Source organism: Centropristis striata, chromosome 23, assembly GCF_030273125.1.
Source record: "Centropristis striata isolate RG_2023a ecotype Rhode Island chromosome 23, C.striata_1.0, whole genome shotgun sequence".
Classification (NCBI taxonomy): Eukaryota; Metazoa; Chordata; class Actinopteri; order Perciformes; family Serranidae; genus Centropristis; species Centropristis striata.
In genome coordinates, this window is record NC_081539.1 from 21,608,409 (window position 1) to 21,629,347 (window position 20,939).

The window sequence follows — 20,939 nt, forward strand, 5'->3', positions numbered from 1 at the left end:
GCTAAAGGGATTCTGTTAAAGCAAACACATTGTTAAGAATATGCTATGACATGTATTTTCATTTAACAGCTCAAGGAATGCACAAGAAATATTAAGGTGCTCTAATATGGTTTGACTTTCAGTTTGGATTAGAATGACTAGCCCTGGCACATATTTGTTTCTTTGTTATCCCAAGCTCCTTTGTTATTTTTTGTCAGAGGAGTTGTTTTAGGCTTTGTGACAAGTCATTGGTACATTCCTTAAAATGACTGTGTTGATTAGTCATCGAGTGTGATTGATATTTTAAAAGCCGATTCTGCTACAGATGGCTGAGGTCAGTTCACACTTACCTGACTCTGTTCTGGGATACATCTAAGAAGCTTTCCTGGCAGTCAGCCGGTGCTTTGATTAATAGTGCCTGCCTTATAAAAATAATAAGTCCAATTAGGGCTGTACTATAGCTTGGGGAACCAAAATGCTTAACTGTCACATTTGTTTTATATATTTTTGGAATGAGGCCATTTGTTGGTTTGTGCACCAGAAGGCCAAAAAACACACCAGCGTGCAGCCTTTACCACAGCAGCTGTCTCTTTTGTCAGTGACCATACATAATGCATTATCATGTTGCCATTTCTGTTTGTAAAATGTAGAAAATGATTTTGTACATGCCACGTGTATTCCAAATATATTTATATCTAAAACAAAGGTTTGTGTTCATTTGTATGCATTACCCTAAATTACCTACATTATTACAGCACTGTAATCAGGGCTGAGCAATAAATCAATATATTTATGAGACTAGATATACCAGCCTGTTTTATTACTTGCCTTTACGCACGTAGTCATATCTTCTTCCTGATGATTATTTATTAAAGACTGCATTGTGTAAAATGTTTTTCGTATTTGGTCAAAAAAAAATATATAATAGATTTGCCCAGCCCTAATGTTGATGTTTTCTACTGTTTCTCACTTTAACAAACACTCAACATGAACACTGCTGTCATAGAAATTTATTGATGGTGGATATACATGCCATCAGGTGCACAACCATATCCAGATGAACAACTGCAGTCATTAGTACAGAAAGACACCCTTGTCCAGTCTATGTGAACATTTCTGGTCATGTAACATTAACATTATTTGCGTATTGAAACTTGCAACCAATGCTTTCTCAACAGACTCAGTTTTTCATACTTAATCAATGTTAAAAAGTGTGGCAATCAATGAACATTAACAATGCAAGTAGAGGCCTTTCCCTCTTAGTGTCCTGCCTGTAAATGAACTGTGTGGGGTCATAGTGTCAGTCCTGTTCAGAGCATTTAAAATAACTTTAGTGTTACTGTACCATTACCCTAAATACCCTTTAAAGCACTGAATACTGACTCAATAAAAACACTGTCAAGGAAAAGTCAACTGCAGCACACCCAGATGCATTTAGGTGCATTTCATTCAAATCTAAAGGAAAACATGTTTTATTTCTATAGAGCATTAACAAAACTAAAAAAAAAGAAAAGATGCAGTCATTGTTCTTTCAGTAAAATGAAAGGGAATAAGAAAATAAATAATTACATTGTATAAAATAAAGGGGAATGAAATGGCTTGAGGAAATGCTACATTTTTCTAGAAACGTCAGGCCTATGGTGGTAACATTAAGATAGCTGGGGGACAAACTTTGCCTGTAAAGCGACCTTAAAGGGAACACTGACCAGCTAACATAATTTTTTTTGGACTGGTCCCTGTCAAAACAAGGTGATATCTTTCCAAAATTACACAACACTTCCTTTCGAAAGCCACATTGTTTTCTTCAGTAGTCAATCATATTGCACTTCAATAGGAACGTACTCTGTTTGAGAGGAAGCAGAGGCAAATGGGATTAAGGAATGCATTTCAGATAGATCATGGTTGACTGGGGATAGAGATACAGGGGCAATCACACACACCTCCAATGAGTCTTACTCATCTTTTATCTACTCTCCTCTAAGGATGCACCAGTAGCTTTCAATTGCTGATATTGACTCTGCTATATAAGGTGCTCAGCTCTTAATTAGTGCCCAGCAACAATAAAATAATTTTTTTCTTACAATACAGACTCAGACTGCTTTAATTAGAGTCCCATGACCAAACAAACATACATTTAATTTTTTTTCCACAGCAATAAAAGTTCATGTGCATGACCTGGTGGAAACAGCTGTGATGCTGTTGCAGCAGTAAGGAAGAGGTGAATTGAAAATAATGAGCAGTGTAGGGTTGTTGCCAATGTTTAGCATAGCTTTATACTACATCATATCACCACTGATGTCACAGTGATTATAGTAATAAATGGAACATTTATTTTTGATTATTATTGTATTTGTTGTATAAAAAAGGCAGAATGTCCAGCAAATCCAATGAACACTAAGTAGCAACTTGAAAAGAAACACCATTTGGCTGTCTGCCGATTTACACCACTCTACCGTGAAATTAGACCCACGAGCCTGTAGACACAGCCCAATTAGCTTTTGGTGAAATTGTCTTGATGCTAGTTTGAGTACTGGTGCATCCCCATACTTCTAGTTTCTCCTTCTTCTGCCCTCCATTAGATCAGATACACATTCTCCTAATCCCACACTCGCAGCAGAATTTTGCTGATTCAACTGGGTACTTAGTTCCACAAGCATGACAGAACTTGCTCTCCATCCCCCCGTTGCCAACTTCGGGATCGCCATCAACATCATTCCTGAGGAATTTAAAGCAGATAACCCAAGCAGCAAGGTTAGAAACTAAGTACATTATACTATATCAGATTATTATGGATTTAAATACTCTAAAACACTTAACTAACAACTATTCTACAATTCAGTAACCTGTTGTATAAACACTGAAAAGCAACAGAATAGGACTCTCCATCTACATGCAATACACAATCACACCACAAGAGGGCAGGAGAGTTTAGCAACACTGTATAGTGGTTCTGTTGTGCTTTTTTCATTCATTCACACCTTATTATTATTATTTAGCAAACATGTGAGTGAACCAGCTCACCTTGATATATAGGTGTCTATTCTCTTCTTGTTGAGTGCTGTTCCAGATTGAGTGTTCCTCACAGGGCCATAGCCAGAGCTCACTGCTCGGGGCTTACTTCCCAAACTTAGTGGAAAAACATCAGATGACGAAGACAAGGATGTGAAAAAAAAATAAACTCCTTGGGTTTGTAAAGTGAGACAGAAGTACAAAACTGCAATTTCCAGGTTCAAAACTCACTTGAGCAGCCACAGACCTACTATATTCAAAGCTTTATACTCTTACAGTATCAGTTACTCAATTATAGTGTTACTATTTATCTTATATCAACACGTGTCAACAAAAGATAAAGTAGTTGCCAATGAATACAATCAACACTGAAAGCACTTATTAATGGGGTTTACTGATACGACATTAAAATACATTTTCCCCATAGCAAATAGTAGTTCTTTTAAATCTAATTAAATAATTATTGAGTGATGTAGATATAAACATTTCTCAATAACAATGCATATGTAGCAAAGTGCATGAAACTCAAATAGATCATCTACTCTGCATAGTAAAAGGGAAAATTAACTAAAGCCATCAATATATTCTACACAAGTGAAGCATTTGAATTCTGTGTGCAATTATCTTGCAGTGCAGTGCAGTGCAGTGCAGTGTGTGTGTGTGTGTGTGTGTGTGTGTGTGTGTGTGTGTGTGTGTGTGTTTGAGTGAGCACTGACCCTGATGGAGGACTTGTGAGTCCGGAGCGATTACTCCTCAGTGAACCTGCAGAAGAGACCTTACTAGCTGGGATCCCTGGAGCAAAAGAGAAAAAACAGGAAATGAGAACGTAATACAGGGACCTGTGCATGTTACCCATGTGATTATGTTAGCATTACCTCAGTTGTTACTTTTTAAAAATCTGCCACAATATTTAAAAAAATTTGCACATCTGCGCTCTTACCAGTGGGCTGCCCAAGGCCTGATCTCTGGGGTAAACGAGAGGAGGCTGAAGGGATAGTTGACACAACAGGAGAGTTGGTCTTCTTCACAGAAGCAGGAGGCTTACACTGAAAGAGAGAGAGAAGAAAAGAAAAAAAAGTACATAAAACAAAACATTAGTAATGAAGATTATGGGATGGCAAGCATCAGCATATTTACTCTACTCGGAGACACAGAAAAAGGTCATGCATCACTATAGTGTAGCCTTTGTTTCAACGTTTGTTTTTGCACTGTGAAACCTGCAAATATGCACAGTGGGAAACCGAGGAGACATAATGATCAATGGCCACAGGTTTCTCATTATGATGTGAAAAAAAAGCAGAGCCCTTAACCAAAATGGTTTGAACCCTGCTGGTTTTATTGGCTTCCAAATTAACTCCCCAGTCATTTGCCAAAGCTGTTGCTAAGTGACTGGTAATTCTACGCCTGCTGCAAAGTGGGTGTCTCACCATGGCAATAACGGACAAGGAATATTATGAATCTACAAACAACACTTCTGTATTAGAAAAGAACAGCTAATAACATAAGATTGATATTTGCCTGGGCAAGTATTAGGGTGAGAAGAACTGTGTATGTTATAAATACTGTAGGTAAACAGCTGTTTCCATTATGAGAAGAAAGCTGTAAGATATGTGTGCAATGTATCATAATATTTTTCTCACACTATTAGATTTTGCAGTGCATGTTTAAATATTTGATCACATTAACGATGAGAAATGAATAGTGTATGTTCAACCAAAGTAAACTAGAGTAAAATACAAGTTTTAAAAATAGTGTTTGTGTACAGTTAGTGGTGCGGTATGTGCATGTGTGTGTGCGTGTGTGTACCTGCGTGCGAGGAGGAGGCTTCTTGGTTTCCCCTATCTTGCCCTTGTTGGGCATACGGGCGGCCTGCTCCTGGCAGAACTTGATGTGTCTGTCAGCTGCACCCTGGTTGAACCTCCTCTGACAGAAAGGGCACTGGACATAGTCTAAAGTCAAAACAGGTGATGAGAAATATGCCTAGGATTGCATCTACCACAAAACTGCTACTATGAGATAATTCCTGTATATTAAATGTAAGAGATTAGTTTTTACTGTCATTCTTCTGTTTCTTGCTTCACTCCCGTCTCTGTAGAGCTATGTGTTACCTGGGTCATAAGTAGGAGGAGGAGGTGGAGGTAATGGTCCCCCATCCTTCATGACCTGAGTGAGGTTCTTGGCAGCCCGAATGGTAGCAATGAAGTCCTCATGTTTCTTGCGCCAGTTGGATGGCTTCTTAGGGGGTTCTGCCTGGCAGGAGGCAACACAGATGAGATGCTCAGTTACACCAGCCTGTTGGGTGTTTTTTAACCACAACCTTTGACAGAAAAACTGGATGATTTGAAAATAAAGTCACCCCCCAATGTCTTATTGTCTCCATTTACTCTCTACATTAAAAGACTAGTGTGAAGGTTTTACTGCCATCTAGTGGTGAGGTGGCAGGTTGCAACCGACTCCACCCTCCCTATTTTTCCAAGATTGTAGTTGTAGAACCATGCATAAAAACATGAAACATGGCGGGTCCACTCCCTGTGTAGATATGAAGGGCTCAATCGAAGCTAATGAAAACAAAATTCTTAGTTTAAGGTGATTGTAGAGTAATGAAAGCAGCATTATGAATAGTATATTCCATTTCTGCTAATAGACCCCCTAAAACCTACAAACTGCTTCTTTAAACAACCTAAAAGTAAGTAAGACATTTTTACTGAGCCACAAGGATGCCCAAAAAGCATCTGAAATGTTCTTTTGACCAAAATTTTGGTTGTTCTTATTTCCCTCTTATTTAAGCCTAGAAAATCCTGTAATATAAGTCATGTTTTTATTGAAAGCAACCCTTAACAATATGCTTCTGACTCTAATAACAATTAAACTTCATCTCTATTCATCCTCAACATTTTCTTTCCATAGCAGCAATCTGAGTCTTATTTAAAGCTGATGATTTCTGACAGAAGTAGTTCACTGAGCATCAGCAACACCATAGCCCTGCTGACTTCCTACTTCCTCATTTAAAGCTAGTCTTCAAGTTTAGTATGTCTGACAAACACAGATGAACAAGATTATTTCCTCTAACCATGAAGCACTTTCAGCATATTCCCCATTCCTCAAGACCATGGCTATGTGATGCATTTATATATAATTAAATATCCTGAAGACTCAATATTTTGTTTATCATTTTTTGATTGAATTAAGGACTACCAAATTGCCAATAAAACCCATAACAACTAAGAGTTTGTCCTGTTCGTGCCAGAAAACTGAGAACACTCTTATTCCAGTGGGAGGGCAGAGTGAGTGTGCAGCAGTTAGTTGAAGCCAAGACAACAGAAACATTTGTTTTTGTCTGTTTGAGTTGCAATAGAGGTTGGACACTTCCAAAATAAATAAAAAAAAGATAAATAAATAACTCAATGAATAAATATGCCTTTAAATGTACCAATAATAATATTCAACATTAATTAATTCATAAAATAAAAATTGGGTATTTCTCTTTCTTCTTCTTCTTCTTCTTCTTCTTCTATCTCTTTAACTATGTATTAATATACCATTTAATTCCCCCCTTTATTTATTTATTTATTTGTATACATTTAAACTGTTGCTGCTTAATATTTACATTTATTTATTGTCATTTTTAATTTAACACACTTCAAGATGCAAGAGAACTCAAACAGGGCACAAAAGGATGAGCAAGTCTCGGTTAGTCATGGTGACTTCATGACAACCTCTATGAAGGTGGAGCCATAAACAAAGCTCTGCAGTTTCAAGGTGAGTTGTTAAAGAGTGTGAGTCTACGACAGGATTAAAAGCATTAGTGCAGCTTGAGAGGAAGTTAAGACTGAACACAGCAATGGTTAAAGGAAATTTGAATAAAATGGGCCACATTTGAATATTGTCAGTTGTAGATTGGGGGAAAGAATATACCACAGATTCAATACCACCAACAGAATGGGTTGACACACCACCAGACTATTTAAACCAATTACTCAAAGCAAAAAAAGCAAATCAACTTACTTTCCCAGTAGAAGAAGAACTTTGTGACTGAAATACAATTGAAAGTGCCCGAATTTATTCAGGCTGAATTTCACATGTTTAATACACTGTTGTCATTAAACTGTTCTCAAGGTAATTTTCGACAGATTTTACAGAAGAACAGTTTTTTTTATTCCTATTAATAATCACATTGAAATCTTTTGGAAATGTTCAGTCTGGTTTCCAACTCCCTCCTAAGGTGTACGCTTACCTTTGGTTTGAGGGGTTTAAGTGTGGGGAGGTCTGTACCCTCAGCTCTCTGTCGACTGGAATCAAAAATCTTCCTCCTTTTGGTTGCTGTCTTTTGGCAGATTTTACCATGCTTGTCCTGTATAGAGAGAGAAAAGATGCACAGTATGCAATAACTTAATCTGTTTCTTATTCTGCTGCCAACATCTGAGATTTGTAACTTTTTATGATATAACCATAGCTGCTATTTTGTTCCAAAACATTTATAATTTTGTATTAAAAGAGACAAAAACAGCAAACAGACAAACACATAGCGCTCAAAAAATGTTGCTACAAACTCCAGTTATTTGTGTATCATTAATGACACCAGTAATCCACTGAATTTGCATCCAATTATTTTAAAACTTCTAATGTAGTCACAAGCACATCCTAACTACACATGTGCTATTATCAACTAATGAGAAGGATTGCTTTTATAAGTGCACAAATATGTATTGGCATTACTAGGAAAAAATATGGTCCAATAATGTTTTGAAGTCATGTAATAAAATCCAACTCTGTATGCTTAAGTCATGTTAACATATGTAGTAATGCATAAAGTTATGATGATAGCAAATACAGGGGTGGTAAATAAATATATGCATCATAAACATGATTATCTACAGCATGTGTGCATATTTAGACAATCACATGTACAAAATGCTTAACACAATAATAATTCAGTAATATAGCCTAAAAGTGTGTTCTGAGTCACCTCAATAGTGCATAAATCTCATTGTAAAATTGGCTCTTTTGAAACAGCATCAAGAGTACAAACCCAGCATTTGTTTTTCAGTTTGATTGCTAAGTAACAAATTCCATTACACAGCAACCATTATCTTCAATCTGTACAAATAGCTTTACATCTGACAATCCATGTTAAAACTACAGCAGGTTTTAAATCATGTAGTCTAAAATATTACATGTTTGCCTAAATGCAAAGCTTTAGCACTCTGTTAAAATCCGTCCTTTAAAGGGCTTTTCACAGGGCGCTACTGGCTATTTGGATCATAACAAATAACAAATCCAAACAGCTGATATCCTGTCAGCTGACAATAACTGTGGAAAACATAGTCACCATAGCAATTCAATTCAATTCAGTTTATTTACCAGACTCATGTCCAAAAGCCACACAAAACAGGACAGATAAAAAGAAACAAAACAAGAAAAACAAAAACAAATACAAGAATTAAAATACATACAGACATTTCAGCCAATGTACTCTCAGTCTGGATGTGTACCTGGAGCAGCTCACAAAGGGATTTGAGAGTACTACCATGATACTCTAGACTCATCCAGACGTTGCATAAACTTAAACATCAAATTTCTTAAAAGTGCTTTCAGCTACAAACATCTGACTAGCAATCCCTCCTCTGGGAACCTTGAGTAAAATTCTCATTGCATCATTGTACGCAACTTGTAACTTCTTCATGCTGGAATTTTTGTAAGAAGACCACAGATGGGCAGTATAGAGTGGTGTGCAGTAAGCTTTCAAAAGAGCCACTTTAACTTGAGTAGAACAGCAGCAATGTCTTCCTCTTTTTAGCAAAAATATACTGACCATGAACACTGTACTTTTTTTTGGAATATTACATGATATCACCTAGTATCTCTTCAAAGAAATGTCAAAAAAGAACCAAGGATAGAGTGTTTTGTGTTTTTTTTACCAGGACTTTAGGGAAGAACCATCTTTTACAAGTGTTGCATTGAGCCAGATCCTCAGCAGGAGGAGCTTCACTGTCTGCAGGAATAAAAGAGGGAATTCTGATTAGAGTGAGGGAGGTTTAATGTCATGGAGAACAAAAAAATCATCACAACTGGCAACCTCTGTCTTACTGTTAAAATTCGACAAATAATAATAATAATCGCCTAACTCATTTTTTCAAGTTTTCCAGGAAACACAAAAAACTTCACCAAAAGTGTAACATATGACATTTACTGATAATTAAATGTTGGCATAGTAATAACACTGTGTGTAAATTATGTAACTTAAGAGAAATAAACGACTTAGGCAATTTTTTAACATGCCTTTGTGACTTAAGCAAGATATGGTAACACTTTATTTTGAAGGCGTCTACATAAGAGTCACACAAGCCTGTCAGAAACATGCCACGACAAGTATCATGAGTATTAATGTTACTTCAAAGTGTCATTAATGTTCATGACACGCTCATGTCACTCTTATGTAGACACCTTCAAAATAAAGTGTTACCATATCTTGCTTAAGTCACAAAGGCATGTTCAAAAATGCCTAAGTCACATTTTATTTTGAATTAGGCATAATAAATCCGCTTGACATAGGCCATTATCTTAAAGGGATAGAATCACATGATCTGATCAACTGAGGATGTAGGCGTTTTTACCATAGGTGGCCGGCGACATGAGGAGATGATTTTGGGGGAAAAAAACAATTTTGAAAAAAAATGACTTTGGCGATTATTTTAACAGTTTGACGCTTTATTAGTTTGTGGTACACTGATTCTACCATTGATTTCAAAATGCTTAAAAACTGCCTAGCGTTAACGATAGCACAGCCCGTAGCTCAGTTATAGTAAAACGGTGTTGCCAATGATAAGATTCATTAGTTAGCTATGCTAACGTTGGATAGCTCTTATAGCTAATGTAGGGATCACACCCATTCAGAGACAGCCAGAAGCTAGCTTCATCTTTGGCCCTGACGTTACCTAGCATTACTTGGGCTAAACACCGCACATAAAAAGAGGTCGCTGACAAAAACTGGTAAGCTAAAGCAGGAATGGCGGTTTCAAAGCATAAAATAGGAGCAGTTGTGACTTCTACGTTACAACAAAATAGTTGGAATAACATCTAGACGACAATTTGTCTCACCTTCAAATTCTTCCATCATTAGGTTATCCCTTGTCTGATGCTGCTGTTGTTACAGACGGCCGAAAGTAGCCAGTGGAAGTGAGAGGATTCACCTCTGCATACTTCCGGCTTCGCAATAATACGGAAGACACTGTGTTAAACTGTGTCATTTCCTCTATTTCTCGAGAGAAATTACAATAAATGTTACTAATAAATGTTGAATACAGTAACACGTAGGGTCTTTTTCAAGTTACTGATAGTGTTGTGAAAACACCACATTTTGCTTAACAGGTTCCTTTGTATATGCGCAATGTGGTTATGCCATACTATTGAGCGGCTTATATTACTATTTCCCCCCAAAAATATTTCAGGTATTCATCACCTGGGTAAATAGTTATGTTTTTATATTCAGTTTACTGGTGATTGTGCCTATGTTACATTATAATTAATGTCTAACCGACACCGATTTTCATGGGCTGGGAATGAGAATGAACTATCTTGACATTATGATCTTTGGCTTCCAATGGCAACTGGATTGTCTGATGCCGCTTCATATGTTAACATCCGAGTATTTCATTGGATGTTACTCCACAATGTAGAGCTTGGGCCTATGTCGAGCAGTGATGGGGCGTGGGAGGCAAGCCCTGCTCTTCCCATTCCTATCATTGTCCCCAAATATGGCATTGAAGTAAACCAAGTAATGTGCGATTTGATATCAGCTAAGGTGCCCTCCCTCATTTTACTGAAATTGAGTCAATGCCTTTTAACTTGCTCCAGTTACTTAATGAATATCATAATAGAGCTGAATTATTTAAAAAAAATAAACTGACGGAACATTTTTCTTCCTATGATGGCAGCATCCATCTTAGAAAATTACACACTTATTTACACAATAGGCCAAAAATAAAATCTGGTCAATTCAATTGGAAGGTTGATTTATGTTATATTCCAACATTGTCTGATGAAAGACCTAATCTTAAAATGATTATGATCATTACTCCCACACAATGAAACCAGTGTATCCCCTTAGTGCATTTGTTGGCTCAAACACTTTCCCACAACACTTGGAAGTCCCAGTTTGTCATATTGAGCACATGTGTCATTTGAATGGAGCAATTCACAACCAGATGCTATGAGAACACAGAAAACGTGTTTCTGAATGGCTACAGCCGCTCTGCCTTCATCACAGTAAGATCACTGTTCTCACACTGACTCTGCTTTCTGTGATCTCTCTCTCTCTCTCTCTCTCTCTCTCTCTCTCTCCACACACACACACACACACACACACACACACACACACACACAAACCAAACATATACAATAACAGTTTGTTCATCTGTCATCTGACCTTTTAGACTTTCACAGAAAATTATTAGAGTGGTGATCCGTCTGGGTTCATCAGAATAAAGATAATCCAAGCTTCTTTTTCGTTGAACAAGTATATGCAAATATACTGGTTAATACAGTTTGTGGATATCACTGTGATATGTATATACATTAGCCTAGTTCATTTCTTGATACTATACATTACACGTCTATGTTTTGTTTTTTTTGTCAATAAATATATTGGATGGATGCTAATCACACGTAATCTATCTATTTATAACAAAAAAATAAAGAAATGGCACACATCGGAAACGTTGCATAAATGTAATTTCGATCCCTATTACATTGGTTTACTGTATTCCTTCATAAATAAATGCTTTATTTTGAAATTTTACCCGGAAGTAGTTGTATGCTGGCATTGGCTTGACATTGTTATATTCTCTCTCGTGAGCGTAATGGGGAATATCGTGTGGCATTCAAGCTGATGTGATTGACCCTTCCGAATACTGGGAAGCCCTTTAACCCAAACAGGTACCCTGCTGATAACAACAACAACAATAATAATCATTAGTATCATTATTATTATTATAATTGTACGAATAGAGTGTGCATGCCTGGCATCGTAATTCCATGTGTAACGTTAATATCAAGGCAGGCTGCGTTGACTGGCACTGAGCTCTGTGGGAGTCTTTGTCATCAGGGGAAGACATATGGCTGTTGATTTATTATTAAAACAGTTTGTCGATCTTCCTGCACCGTTAATGGAATGTCTTTATGTAAAGGTTAGGTCTTTACTGTGTCAACATGCAAGTGATTTTTTATAGGAGCTAGTTGCGCACGACTAGGCTATACTTAATGCACTGCAGCGCCTCCACTTTAGCCTGAGAAGAGAATAAATGTTGAAAGGCATGAATTATTTACTCTAATGAAGAATTTCAATGGAATAATGACAGCTAATGCAGAATCATGGCAAGGGCATACGTTACTTAATTAATCCTGTCATAATCATATAGACTAAGATTAATCAGGGTGCTGTAGAAATAACTCAAATAAACTGTAGGCTCCTATATATACTATTGAGACATTTCTGATTTTATTATAATAAGTCATTTAGAATATTACTCTTCTAGATGGCTGTGTAGGAGTATGGGGTGTGTTTATTTGTATGTGTGAGTGAGCAAGAAGGAGAGAGATTGTTGGGCACCATTCCCAGCTATGCACAGGCCACCTAGAATAACACTGGCAGAAGTTTGTTGGACTCAATCCACTGCCCTCCCCTCATCACTGCCACACTCACTGTTAATTTTCTGTTTGGCAGCACAACTAATCAAATGGTTGCAGAGCAGGAGCGGCCAATTTTCCCCCCACTTTTTATTCAGTGATTGAGAGGACAGAGAACACTGACTTGCTGTATTTGATTTGGAAATATCCATTTGGAGTATGTGCTAGATATATTATTGTTGTTCAGGCCAGCTGAGCTCTGGTTCCCACATGGGACTAAGGACAGCATGAGCATGCCTCTGCAAGGGCAGGACACATACTTACACACGCTGCTGCGCTGCTGATGTTCTGCTTCATGAGTGCAACAGCGTGACTAAATTATGTAAACTGTCAATTAATATTTCATAGAATACGAGCATAGGAAACACATACCAGGAATGTTCTGTCACTTCTTGCTACAAATAAAACTACCTCTTCAGTCTAAAATGTCTATATTCACAGCCATAAGAAATCACTTAACAGATTAGAATTGAATTACTTCTATTTTAAGTTTGTTTGCAAGCATTACGCTTCATGTTATATTTAAAAGATTAGGACAAAAACGTTTTACTTCATTTAAGTGCATCTAAAAAGGGTGAGACTTGATATTAACACACACACAATTACAACATTTCACATTATAGCCTATGCTCTGTGTTAAATTTTGATGTAAGCCTTTAAAACTGATTATCCATTTATTTTCTAAATGTCTGGCTATATAAACATTTTATCATCCAGATCTTCGCACTTTTGGCCATATCCAGCGATTCATTATCATTGATGACTCAGCATCACTGCTTTCGTGTGAGGTGATGCACTGATTCTCTGTTTTTATCATCCTGTCATCCAGTATTTCTTGCTTCCCCCATGTTAAGGCTGACAATTGTACATGGACAGCATCTGTTGGGTCTTGCCCGTCTTGCCCGTCTTGACACCATTTTGAAAATGACAGCTGAGTGGGAGCGTGCTCAGATGATGACATAGGAGGCATCCAAAAATAGCCACGGTCAATCACAGCCTGCTCGGCTCTTGGAATAGCCACAAATGGATGTGGGAGCTGAGGTAATTTTTTTTGTTGCAAATTTTCCCTATTAGTTAAAAATGTAATATTAAGACTGGAGTAAAACCAAACTTTTTGAATGTCCAAGGGGACAAAGTCTCAGTTAAGCTTGTTTTTCTTTGTGCTCTTATAAGTGCATATATTAAAAATGGACTGGTAATGTTAAAAAAATATATCCCAGACTGATGATTTTAATTAAGTGAAAGTGGGGCAGGGAAGCCAGAACCTGCTATGCGCTGTTGGGCAGCTTCACCCAGGCAGATTGATCGTGTTAGAATGTCAACAGGGGGGTTTAACCTAAATCTCTGCAGCAACACAGCTCCCATCATGCTCCATGCTTACTCCAAGTGGGATGACATTTGAATATAGTTCTGTCCTCCCTTGTGCCATAATTACCCCTTTGAGTGTGTGATTTTGCTTGCTGTATTGCATCAGATCATTAGCACCCTCATTTGTGTTTCCATTCCACTTCCCAGTATTCCTTCTGCACAGCTTGTCTTCTGTGTGACTGGTGTCGCCTGTACCCTAGACTGAGATTAAAAAAGATTAATCAGGGATTAGGTCATCAAACAAGAGGAGGGAGGGATGTATTGAATGAGTGCATGGGTCACTTTCTTTGTGTAAACATAAAAAGACGATGCATTACAGCTGCTTGGGACAAACTGCATAAATTCTCTGCATTTCATTTGTTTTAGTAGTCTATGTTCATTTGTGTGTGTCCATGTGTGCCAGGCTCTGCTATGGTGAGGTGTGTTAGCAATGACGGATGTGGAGGCGACCTATGAGGACTTCATCGCCTCTCGACGGTCCGGCCGCAGGAACGCCATTCATGATATCCCAGCAGGCCCTGAAGGGGAGGGGCCCACTGACCTGTCACAGAGTCTGGCACAGCTCAGCATCAACAAGACAGGTGAGAAACATTGCTGCGGGGATCTGATTTGTTGTTGATTTGAGTTGCTGATGAAAGAAGTGGAAACAGGTGTGCAGATGGGTGGGGCAGTCAGGTTGGTTGGGATTGGAGGTAAAGTCTGAGGGCATCTGGTGGATGGATGATGAATCAAAATCAAAATCAAATCAACCTTCAAATTAAAACTTTAAACCCCCCCACAAACACACATACACACACACAGACCCACGGATCAACCGCACACCCACTCACACGCACACGCACACACACATTAACATAGCAGGGCACTGAGGAACCATGACAGGAAAACCACCTATGGGGGGGCTCATCCAGAGGGATCGCAGCCAGCGGCCGCAGGAAGCGCCGCCACAGCAGCCCCAGCAGGCAGACCAGACACACCTCCCAGTGTGGAGGGCCCCATGAGGAAGCACTGGAGCTAAAATGCTAAAAAGTAGATAAATAAATAAAGACTCAGCTAAATAACTAGATAAAAAAGTAAAAAATTAAAATTTGACTCAGCTAAGACACAATAACATAAAGATAAATAGATAGATAAATAAATAAACAAATAAATAAATAAATAAAAGAAAAGACTGGGTAAACGAAGTCAGTTAAAAGCCAAACTAAAAAGGTGAGTCTTGAGCCTGCTTTTAAAAACATCAACAGTCTCTGCGGTCCTGGTGCCCTCGGGCAGGCTGTTCCAAAGCTTCTTGGCTACCATAAAGGCTGAATGCCTCCCCGTGGGTTTTGGTCCGAACCCTTGGAGCAATCAAAAGGCCGGTGCCAGAGGACCTCAGGATCCGCGAGGATTGATATGGTAAAAGCAGGTCAGATAAATAAGATGGCCCAATACCGTTGAGACACTTAAAAACTAATAAAAGCACCTTAAAATTGATCCTGGAACACACGGGGAGCCAATGCAGCGATTCTAAAACTGGTGTGATGTGCTCCCGCCCTCTGGTCCTCTTCAGCACACATGCAGCTGAGTTTTCGAGTAATTGTAAGTTATAGATGGTCTTTTTTGGGAAGACCAGAGAGAAGGGCGTTACAATAGTCTAACCTGCAGGAGATAAAAGCATGCATCAGCACCTCCATGTTGGCCTGAGAGAGAAACGGGCGGACTCTGGCTATATTCTTAAGATGGTAAAAACCTATCTTTGTTACATTTTTAATGTGAGGAATAAAACTTAGCTCGGAGTAAAAAATGACACCCAGATTCTTAACAGATTGTGAAGGTTTAAAACCTTGTAGTTTTGATAAGAGTTTCTCTCTCTTGCCTTCAGGACCAATAACTAAAACCTCTGTTTTGTCCTGGTTGAGCTGTAGGAAGTTCTCTGCCATCCATGACTTGATATCTAAAATACAGTTTAAAAGGGAATCAATAGGCCCTGTGTCATCAGGAGACACAGAGATGTACAACTGTGTGTCTTCAGCGTAGCTGTGGAAGATGACACCTCCAAGGGGATACAGATTACAATGTACTGGACCTAAAATTGACCCTTGGGGCACTCCACACTTAATTTCATGGGTTCTGGAGGAACATGTATCCATACTTACAAAGAAGCATCGGTCTGTGAGATAGGAGTAAAACCAGTTAAGAACAGTACCAGAGAGTCCCACCAGGTTTCTTAGTCTGATTAATAAAATGTGGTGATCTACTGTGTCAAAGGCAGCGCTTGTAAATGCCGGTAATTTGTAAAAATATATTTAAATAAAATCCATTGGGGTGGTCTGTAGCGTAGTGGGTTACACAGGCGCCCCATGTGCAGAGGCTACAGTCCTCGCTGCGGCGGAGCCGGGTTCGAATCCGGCCTGAGCTCCCTTTGCCGCATGTCCTCCCTTCTGTCACCCCCCTTTCTATCTGTCTCACTATCAATAAAGCCTTGAAAAATGGCCAAAAAAATATCTTTAAAAATAAATAAATAAATAAATAAAATAAAATCCATCAAGAATATTTGTGAGCATGTGCAGTGTCCTTTTTGATACTATCAGCAGGTGATGTCAAATCTCAAAAAAGTTTAAGTTAACTGTATATATTGGCTGTGAAATGGCTATTTATTGCAAGAATATTAGATAGTGTATGAACATAAAACATCATTCAACAACAAGAGAGGAAAAGCATAGTAACCCAGATATGCATTTTACTTCTTGTTACTACAAAGAAGAAAGAAATTATTTACTATTATTATTACTTTTATTGTTTTATCTGGGAAATTATTTGGCTATACTTTTTTAATGTTTTAATCTGAATTTGTTAAATTCAACTTGAATATATTAGTTGTCATGTAGACATGTCAAGTCATGTGTAGTACTGATTATCGCTGTTCATTAATTCATTTTAGAGAAGTCGTTGCAAGCTATTTTAGAAGTTACCTGACTAACTGAGTAAACCGTTCGGTGCAATACCCCCACCTGGAGTTTCAAAAGTGACATTCCTTGCAGTGTTCCATGAATAGTGGGGTATTTTTCTTTTATTTTTATTATTCGTGTATGCTATGACGTGTAAATAAGTTGGAACTCAATAAACTCAACTGAGTGGCTTTTTTGTATTAGAGTATATATTTTGATTGAATTTCATATCACAGCTTCATTGTCAATTTTATCATCTTTTTACAAAGTACTATTTTTTTTTAATCTAAGTAGCTTAGTGAACCAAACTAGATTTCTCTTAGCGTAACTTTGTTGTTCAATTTCTTCCAGTGTGAAGTAATTGGTAGCTTGTAAAGCTATGCTTCAAAGTAGCTTTCCCACGTAAAGTAGAAACTTGGAACCTGCAGTGCACAAATGCTGACAATTGACTTTTCAGTAAGATATTTTAGGACCAGGGCTTTAAATTTTTGAATGAGAATATTAGCATTAAAGTCATGACTGCTGTCCATGGTGCTGAATGTGGGGCTGTCCTGGGCGTTTCCTGACATTTGTACTGGTAGGCAGGAATCCCACTGGCGTGTCCTGCAGAGCACACTACATAAACATTGTTGTCCTTGATCCTGATTGCAAAGTCTTGGAAATGTTAAATTTCCTTCTGCAGCTCAGTTTTAAGATTTTTAACAGACTCAAACATGCTATATGTCTTAAAACTGAGGTGATTATTCTCGGCTCTGCCTTGTCGACTTCTGTGCCTGCTGTTTTCATGGTGACTTACTCGCTGATTCAACCAACCCCATTCGCATCACTGACTCCAAAAGTAGTAACTTATGCATGAAACTGACTGTCTGTCTCTGTGTCCCTCTGTCCCTCTGTCTGCCAGGTGATGAGGGAGAAAACAGTGAGAAAGGCCAGAACTCTCCAGCTAAAGAAGAGGAGACTCAAGCTGAGGGCAGCTAAACTGACATTTGTGGACTCAAAGAACCACTTCTTCTTGTCTACCTGATCCCCGAATGCTAGGCCCCCAACTGGCCAGTCGCATCTAATGACTGTGAACAGACACGGCAAAATCCTCCACTGCCACCGTCCCGCTGTCAAGGAGGCATTGCTATGGCAACCACAGCGCAGTTTCCCTTCTGTGCTTGGTTGTGTTCCATTTTCCTTAAAAAGTCTCCTTTGCTTGCTGCCTTTCCATCATGGCTGGCAGAATGAGATTGGACCTGATGCATGCATGACATCAGCAACCCCGATCAGCCATGTTTGACTGTCAGTGGTCCTGAGTGGAATGGAGAGAAGGAGCCAGACTTAAGTGTTTCCAAATTAAATTGAATTAAAACTCCTTGTCTTGAATCAATCACTGGTGATGCAGCTGAAACACTTTCAGGGAACGGAGGACAGTGATTGGATATTTTCCTTCCTCTGTTCTTTTGCATTTACACCTGCACGTGTGTTATATTTCTCATCTCCCTCAATGATTTTCTTTTGTATATTTGTTTATTTTGGGCCTACTAGTCTACTAGTTCCATCCATCTTTTGGATTTTGAGTGGTTAAAGTCGCACTGAACACCCTGCAATCTGCCACTTTTAAAAACAGCATTGCTAGAAAGGGCCAGTCCAAATCAGGTTAAAAACACAGGACATATAGCATTTATTACTGGAACAATGCTCTTTAACATCATCAAGGCAAAAAGCTAATATAAAGAGCGACTATGTTCGTCTCACTGGCTGGCTTCACTTTTTCTTGCTTTGCTCTTGCACACTGACCCTTGCAAAAATCCACTATAGTGCTTTTTGTACCCACTGCCAGGCATCACGGATGCAGCCACTATGTGCTTCTACTAGATAATACATATTTTCCTTCCATTTTTTATATATATTCAAAATAATGTAAAGGTTTTCTAGATCTTTGAACAATGACAACGTTTTAAAATGCAACCTACCTATGATTTCCCACATTTTGTAACTTTGTATATATTAAGCTGTCAACTTCAAATATTCATTGTGACTTCTTGCAATCAGTCAGATGGAATTTACCATTACCATACACCTTATGTTGATCTAACTCTAGTTTGGCTACTAATAGTTATATTTAATCATCCCTCTCATTGTCTTGTAGTACGTGACGGCAATGGATGAAGAAGTTCTCTTTTCAAGCGTAAAGATTTTAAAGTCTACACACAAAAAGTGTCCACATTACAATGTGTTCTGGTTATTCTAGATTGATGCACTGCTGTTTAGCATATCCAAACGTGTCTGTGTGTGAGTGTGTGTAAGGAAGTGTGTGTTTAGTGTGATTTAATTTACAGTGGAATATTTAGATCAAGCATTTATTTGCTACTGGAGAAAAAAAAACACTTATTGCACTCAAATACACCAGTGTGTTGTTTATAATGTATTATCTTACTGTTTATTGGAAGTGTGTATTTCTCTGTTATGGGGAGTCTGTTAGAATGATTATTGTTGTGATCGGACAGACTGCCTATGAATTCCACATTTCTCTCGTCAGTCAACCTTTCATTTAAACTTAGGAGGGAACCACCCCTTTCAGTACTATTACGATTGCTAAGATACCAATCACATATGGGGATATACTCTCTGAAATGTTCTATCTTGAATTCATATAACGCTTTTGTTTGAGTATTTTCTTAAAACTGATGACATCACTTGGTTGTCTTGGCTTGTATTTGTGGAGTTTTCAGACTGAAAAAGAAATAAAATGACTTCCCTATAAAAACCTCACAACAACAATGTATTGACACATACAAAACCAATCCCTCTCTGTCATGATTTATGCCCCTTTAGAAGTGTGTAGCTGTGTCCGTATCAACACAGACCCTGCTCTCAGCCCGTATTTTCTCCTTTCTTTTGATTTTGATGCATTCAGAACTCTTGCTTTCACTGAGCCAGGGAGAAGGGCTGAATGTTATATTTACTCACAGTAAACACTTCCTACATAGTATGCCTTTAAATGACAATGGGGCATTTTTACTTTGTATTTACAGATCATAATTACTTATATTGAGTCAAGTATAATGTGATTTCATGACCAGTACTGTTGTAGTACAGGTGACCGAGAGCATATTTTCTATATTGTTCATTCATGAGTCATGTCACTGTTTTGTCATTGACTTTATGGTGTAATTCCCTCATATTTGCTTTTGTTGACATGCAATTAAATCTCACTGGTGGAAAATAACATCAAGATGAATTCATTTGATTATCTTGTCCACATTTGAGAGCGGCTGAGAAAGATGGTCATTGTCTCCCTCTAGTGGCCAAATCTACTATGTGGCCACAGAAAAGCCATACCACTGGTAAATTTGTCATTATTTTTAATAAACCTATATTGGGATTTTAGCTCTCTGTTATGAGACAGAAACTGTAATTAATTTAATTAAAAATTAATTGTATTGTAATACAAAAAAATGTGGCATTCAATACTGTAATTATGGAACTATATGTCATGACAAAAGTTATATTTTTTCATTTCTATTTAATACTTCCTAAAATCACACACACAAAAAGGGTTTCACAACTGAATATGATTTTTTTTAAAAAGTTATAATAACTTACAATTATCTGTGTCCCTGTGGCAAGGACAGCTTGTAAAATGCTTCCACTTACAGTTTAGTTTTGAAAAAACAAAAACAGAAGATGAATGAAATGCTAAATAACTGCTGATTAGGCTGCAGATGAACCATAATACTGCTCATCTGTTACAATATAATTAGATACATAATACATTAATACATATTAATAAAATGGACACTTTTACAGGTCATATGGATAGGAATATGTAATGCAACACATTTCCAGCCTCTGTGATTAACAGTTACTGCTTGTACAGGGTGTTACAGTAGATAGTCTTATTATAGGTCTTGCGGTGTTAACACCATATTCTGTAGATAGCCAGACTGAAACCCTGATAAAACCCGAACTTTGCTTTTAAAGTCG

General features: G+C 37.9%; 2 protein-coding genes across 6 annotated transcripts; one reads left to right on the forward strand and one right to left on the reverse strand.

Annotated features, from left to right (window-relative positions):
* Window positions 1–969: 969 nt before the first annotated feature.
* zc2hc1a (zinc finger, C2HC-type containing 1A) lies at window positions 970–10,160 on the reverse strand. Of its 2 annotated transcripts, XM_059326985.1 has the most exons (10): window positions 10,087–10,160; window positions 8,907–8,980; window positions 7,223–7,339; window positions 6,994–7,020; window positions 5,097–5,238; window positions 4,795–4,937; window positions 3,929–4,034; window positions 3,705–3,780; window positions 3,001–3,105; window positions 970–2,695 (listed from the first exon to the last, which is right to left on the reverse strand). In XM_059326985.1, exons 1-10 carry the CDS (start codon window positions 10,103–10,105, stop codon window positions 2,560–2,562), a joined length of 945 nt encoding a protein of 314 aa, XP_059182968.1. In that variant the 5' UTR covers window positions 10,106–10,160; the 3' UTR covers window positions 970–2,559. The 2 variants fall into 2 exon arrangements, with proteins under 2 accessions (XP_059182968.1, XP_059182969.1); XM_059326986.1 differs by lacking the exon at window positions 6,994–7,020.
* Window positions 9,842–20,181, forward strand: pkia (cAMP-dependent protein kinase inhibitor alpha). 4 transcript variants are annotated; one of them, XM_059326990.1, is made up of 4 exons: window positions 9,842–9,978; window positions 13,527–13,713; window positions 14,444–14,621; window positions 17,869–20,181. In XM_059326990.1, the coding sequence occupies exons 3-4, from the start codon at window positions 14,471–14,473 to the stop codon at window positions 17,943–17,945; spliced, it is 228 nt and encodes a 75-aa protein (XP_059182973.1). In that variant the 5' UTR covers window positions 9,842–9,978; window positions 13,527–13,713; window positions 14,444–14,470; the 3' UTR covers window positions 17,946–20,181. The 4 variants fall into 4 exon arrangements, with proteins under 4 accessions (XP_059182973.1, XP_059182970.1, XP_059182971.1 ...); XM_059326988.1 differs by lacking the exon at window positions 9,842–9,978 and adding an exon at window positions 11,839–11,922; XM_059326989.1 differs by lacking the exon at window positions 9,842–9,978 and adding an exon at window positions 11,851–11,922 and having other exon boundaries at window positions 13,502–13,713.
* Window positions 20,182–20,939: the final 758 nt, after the last annotated feature.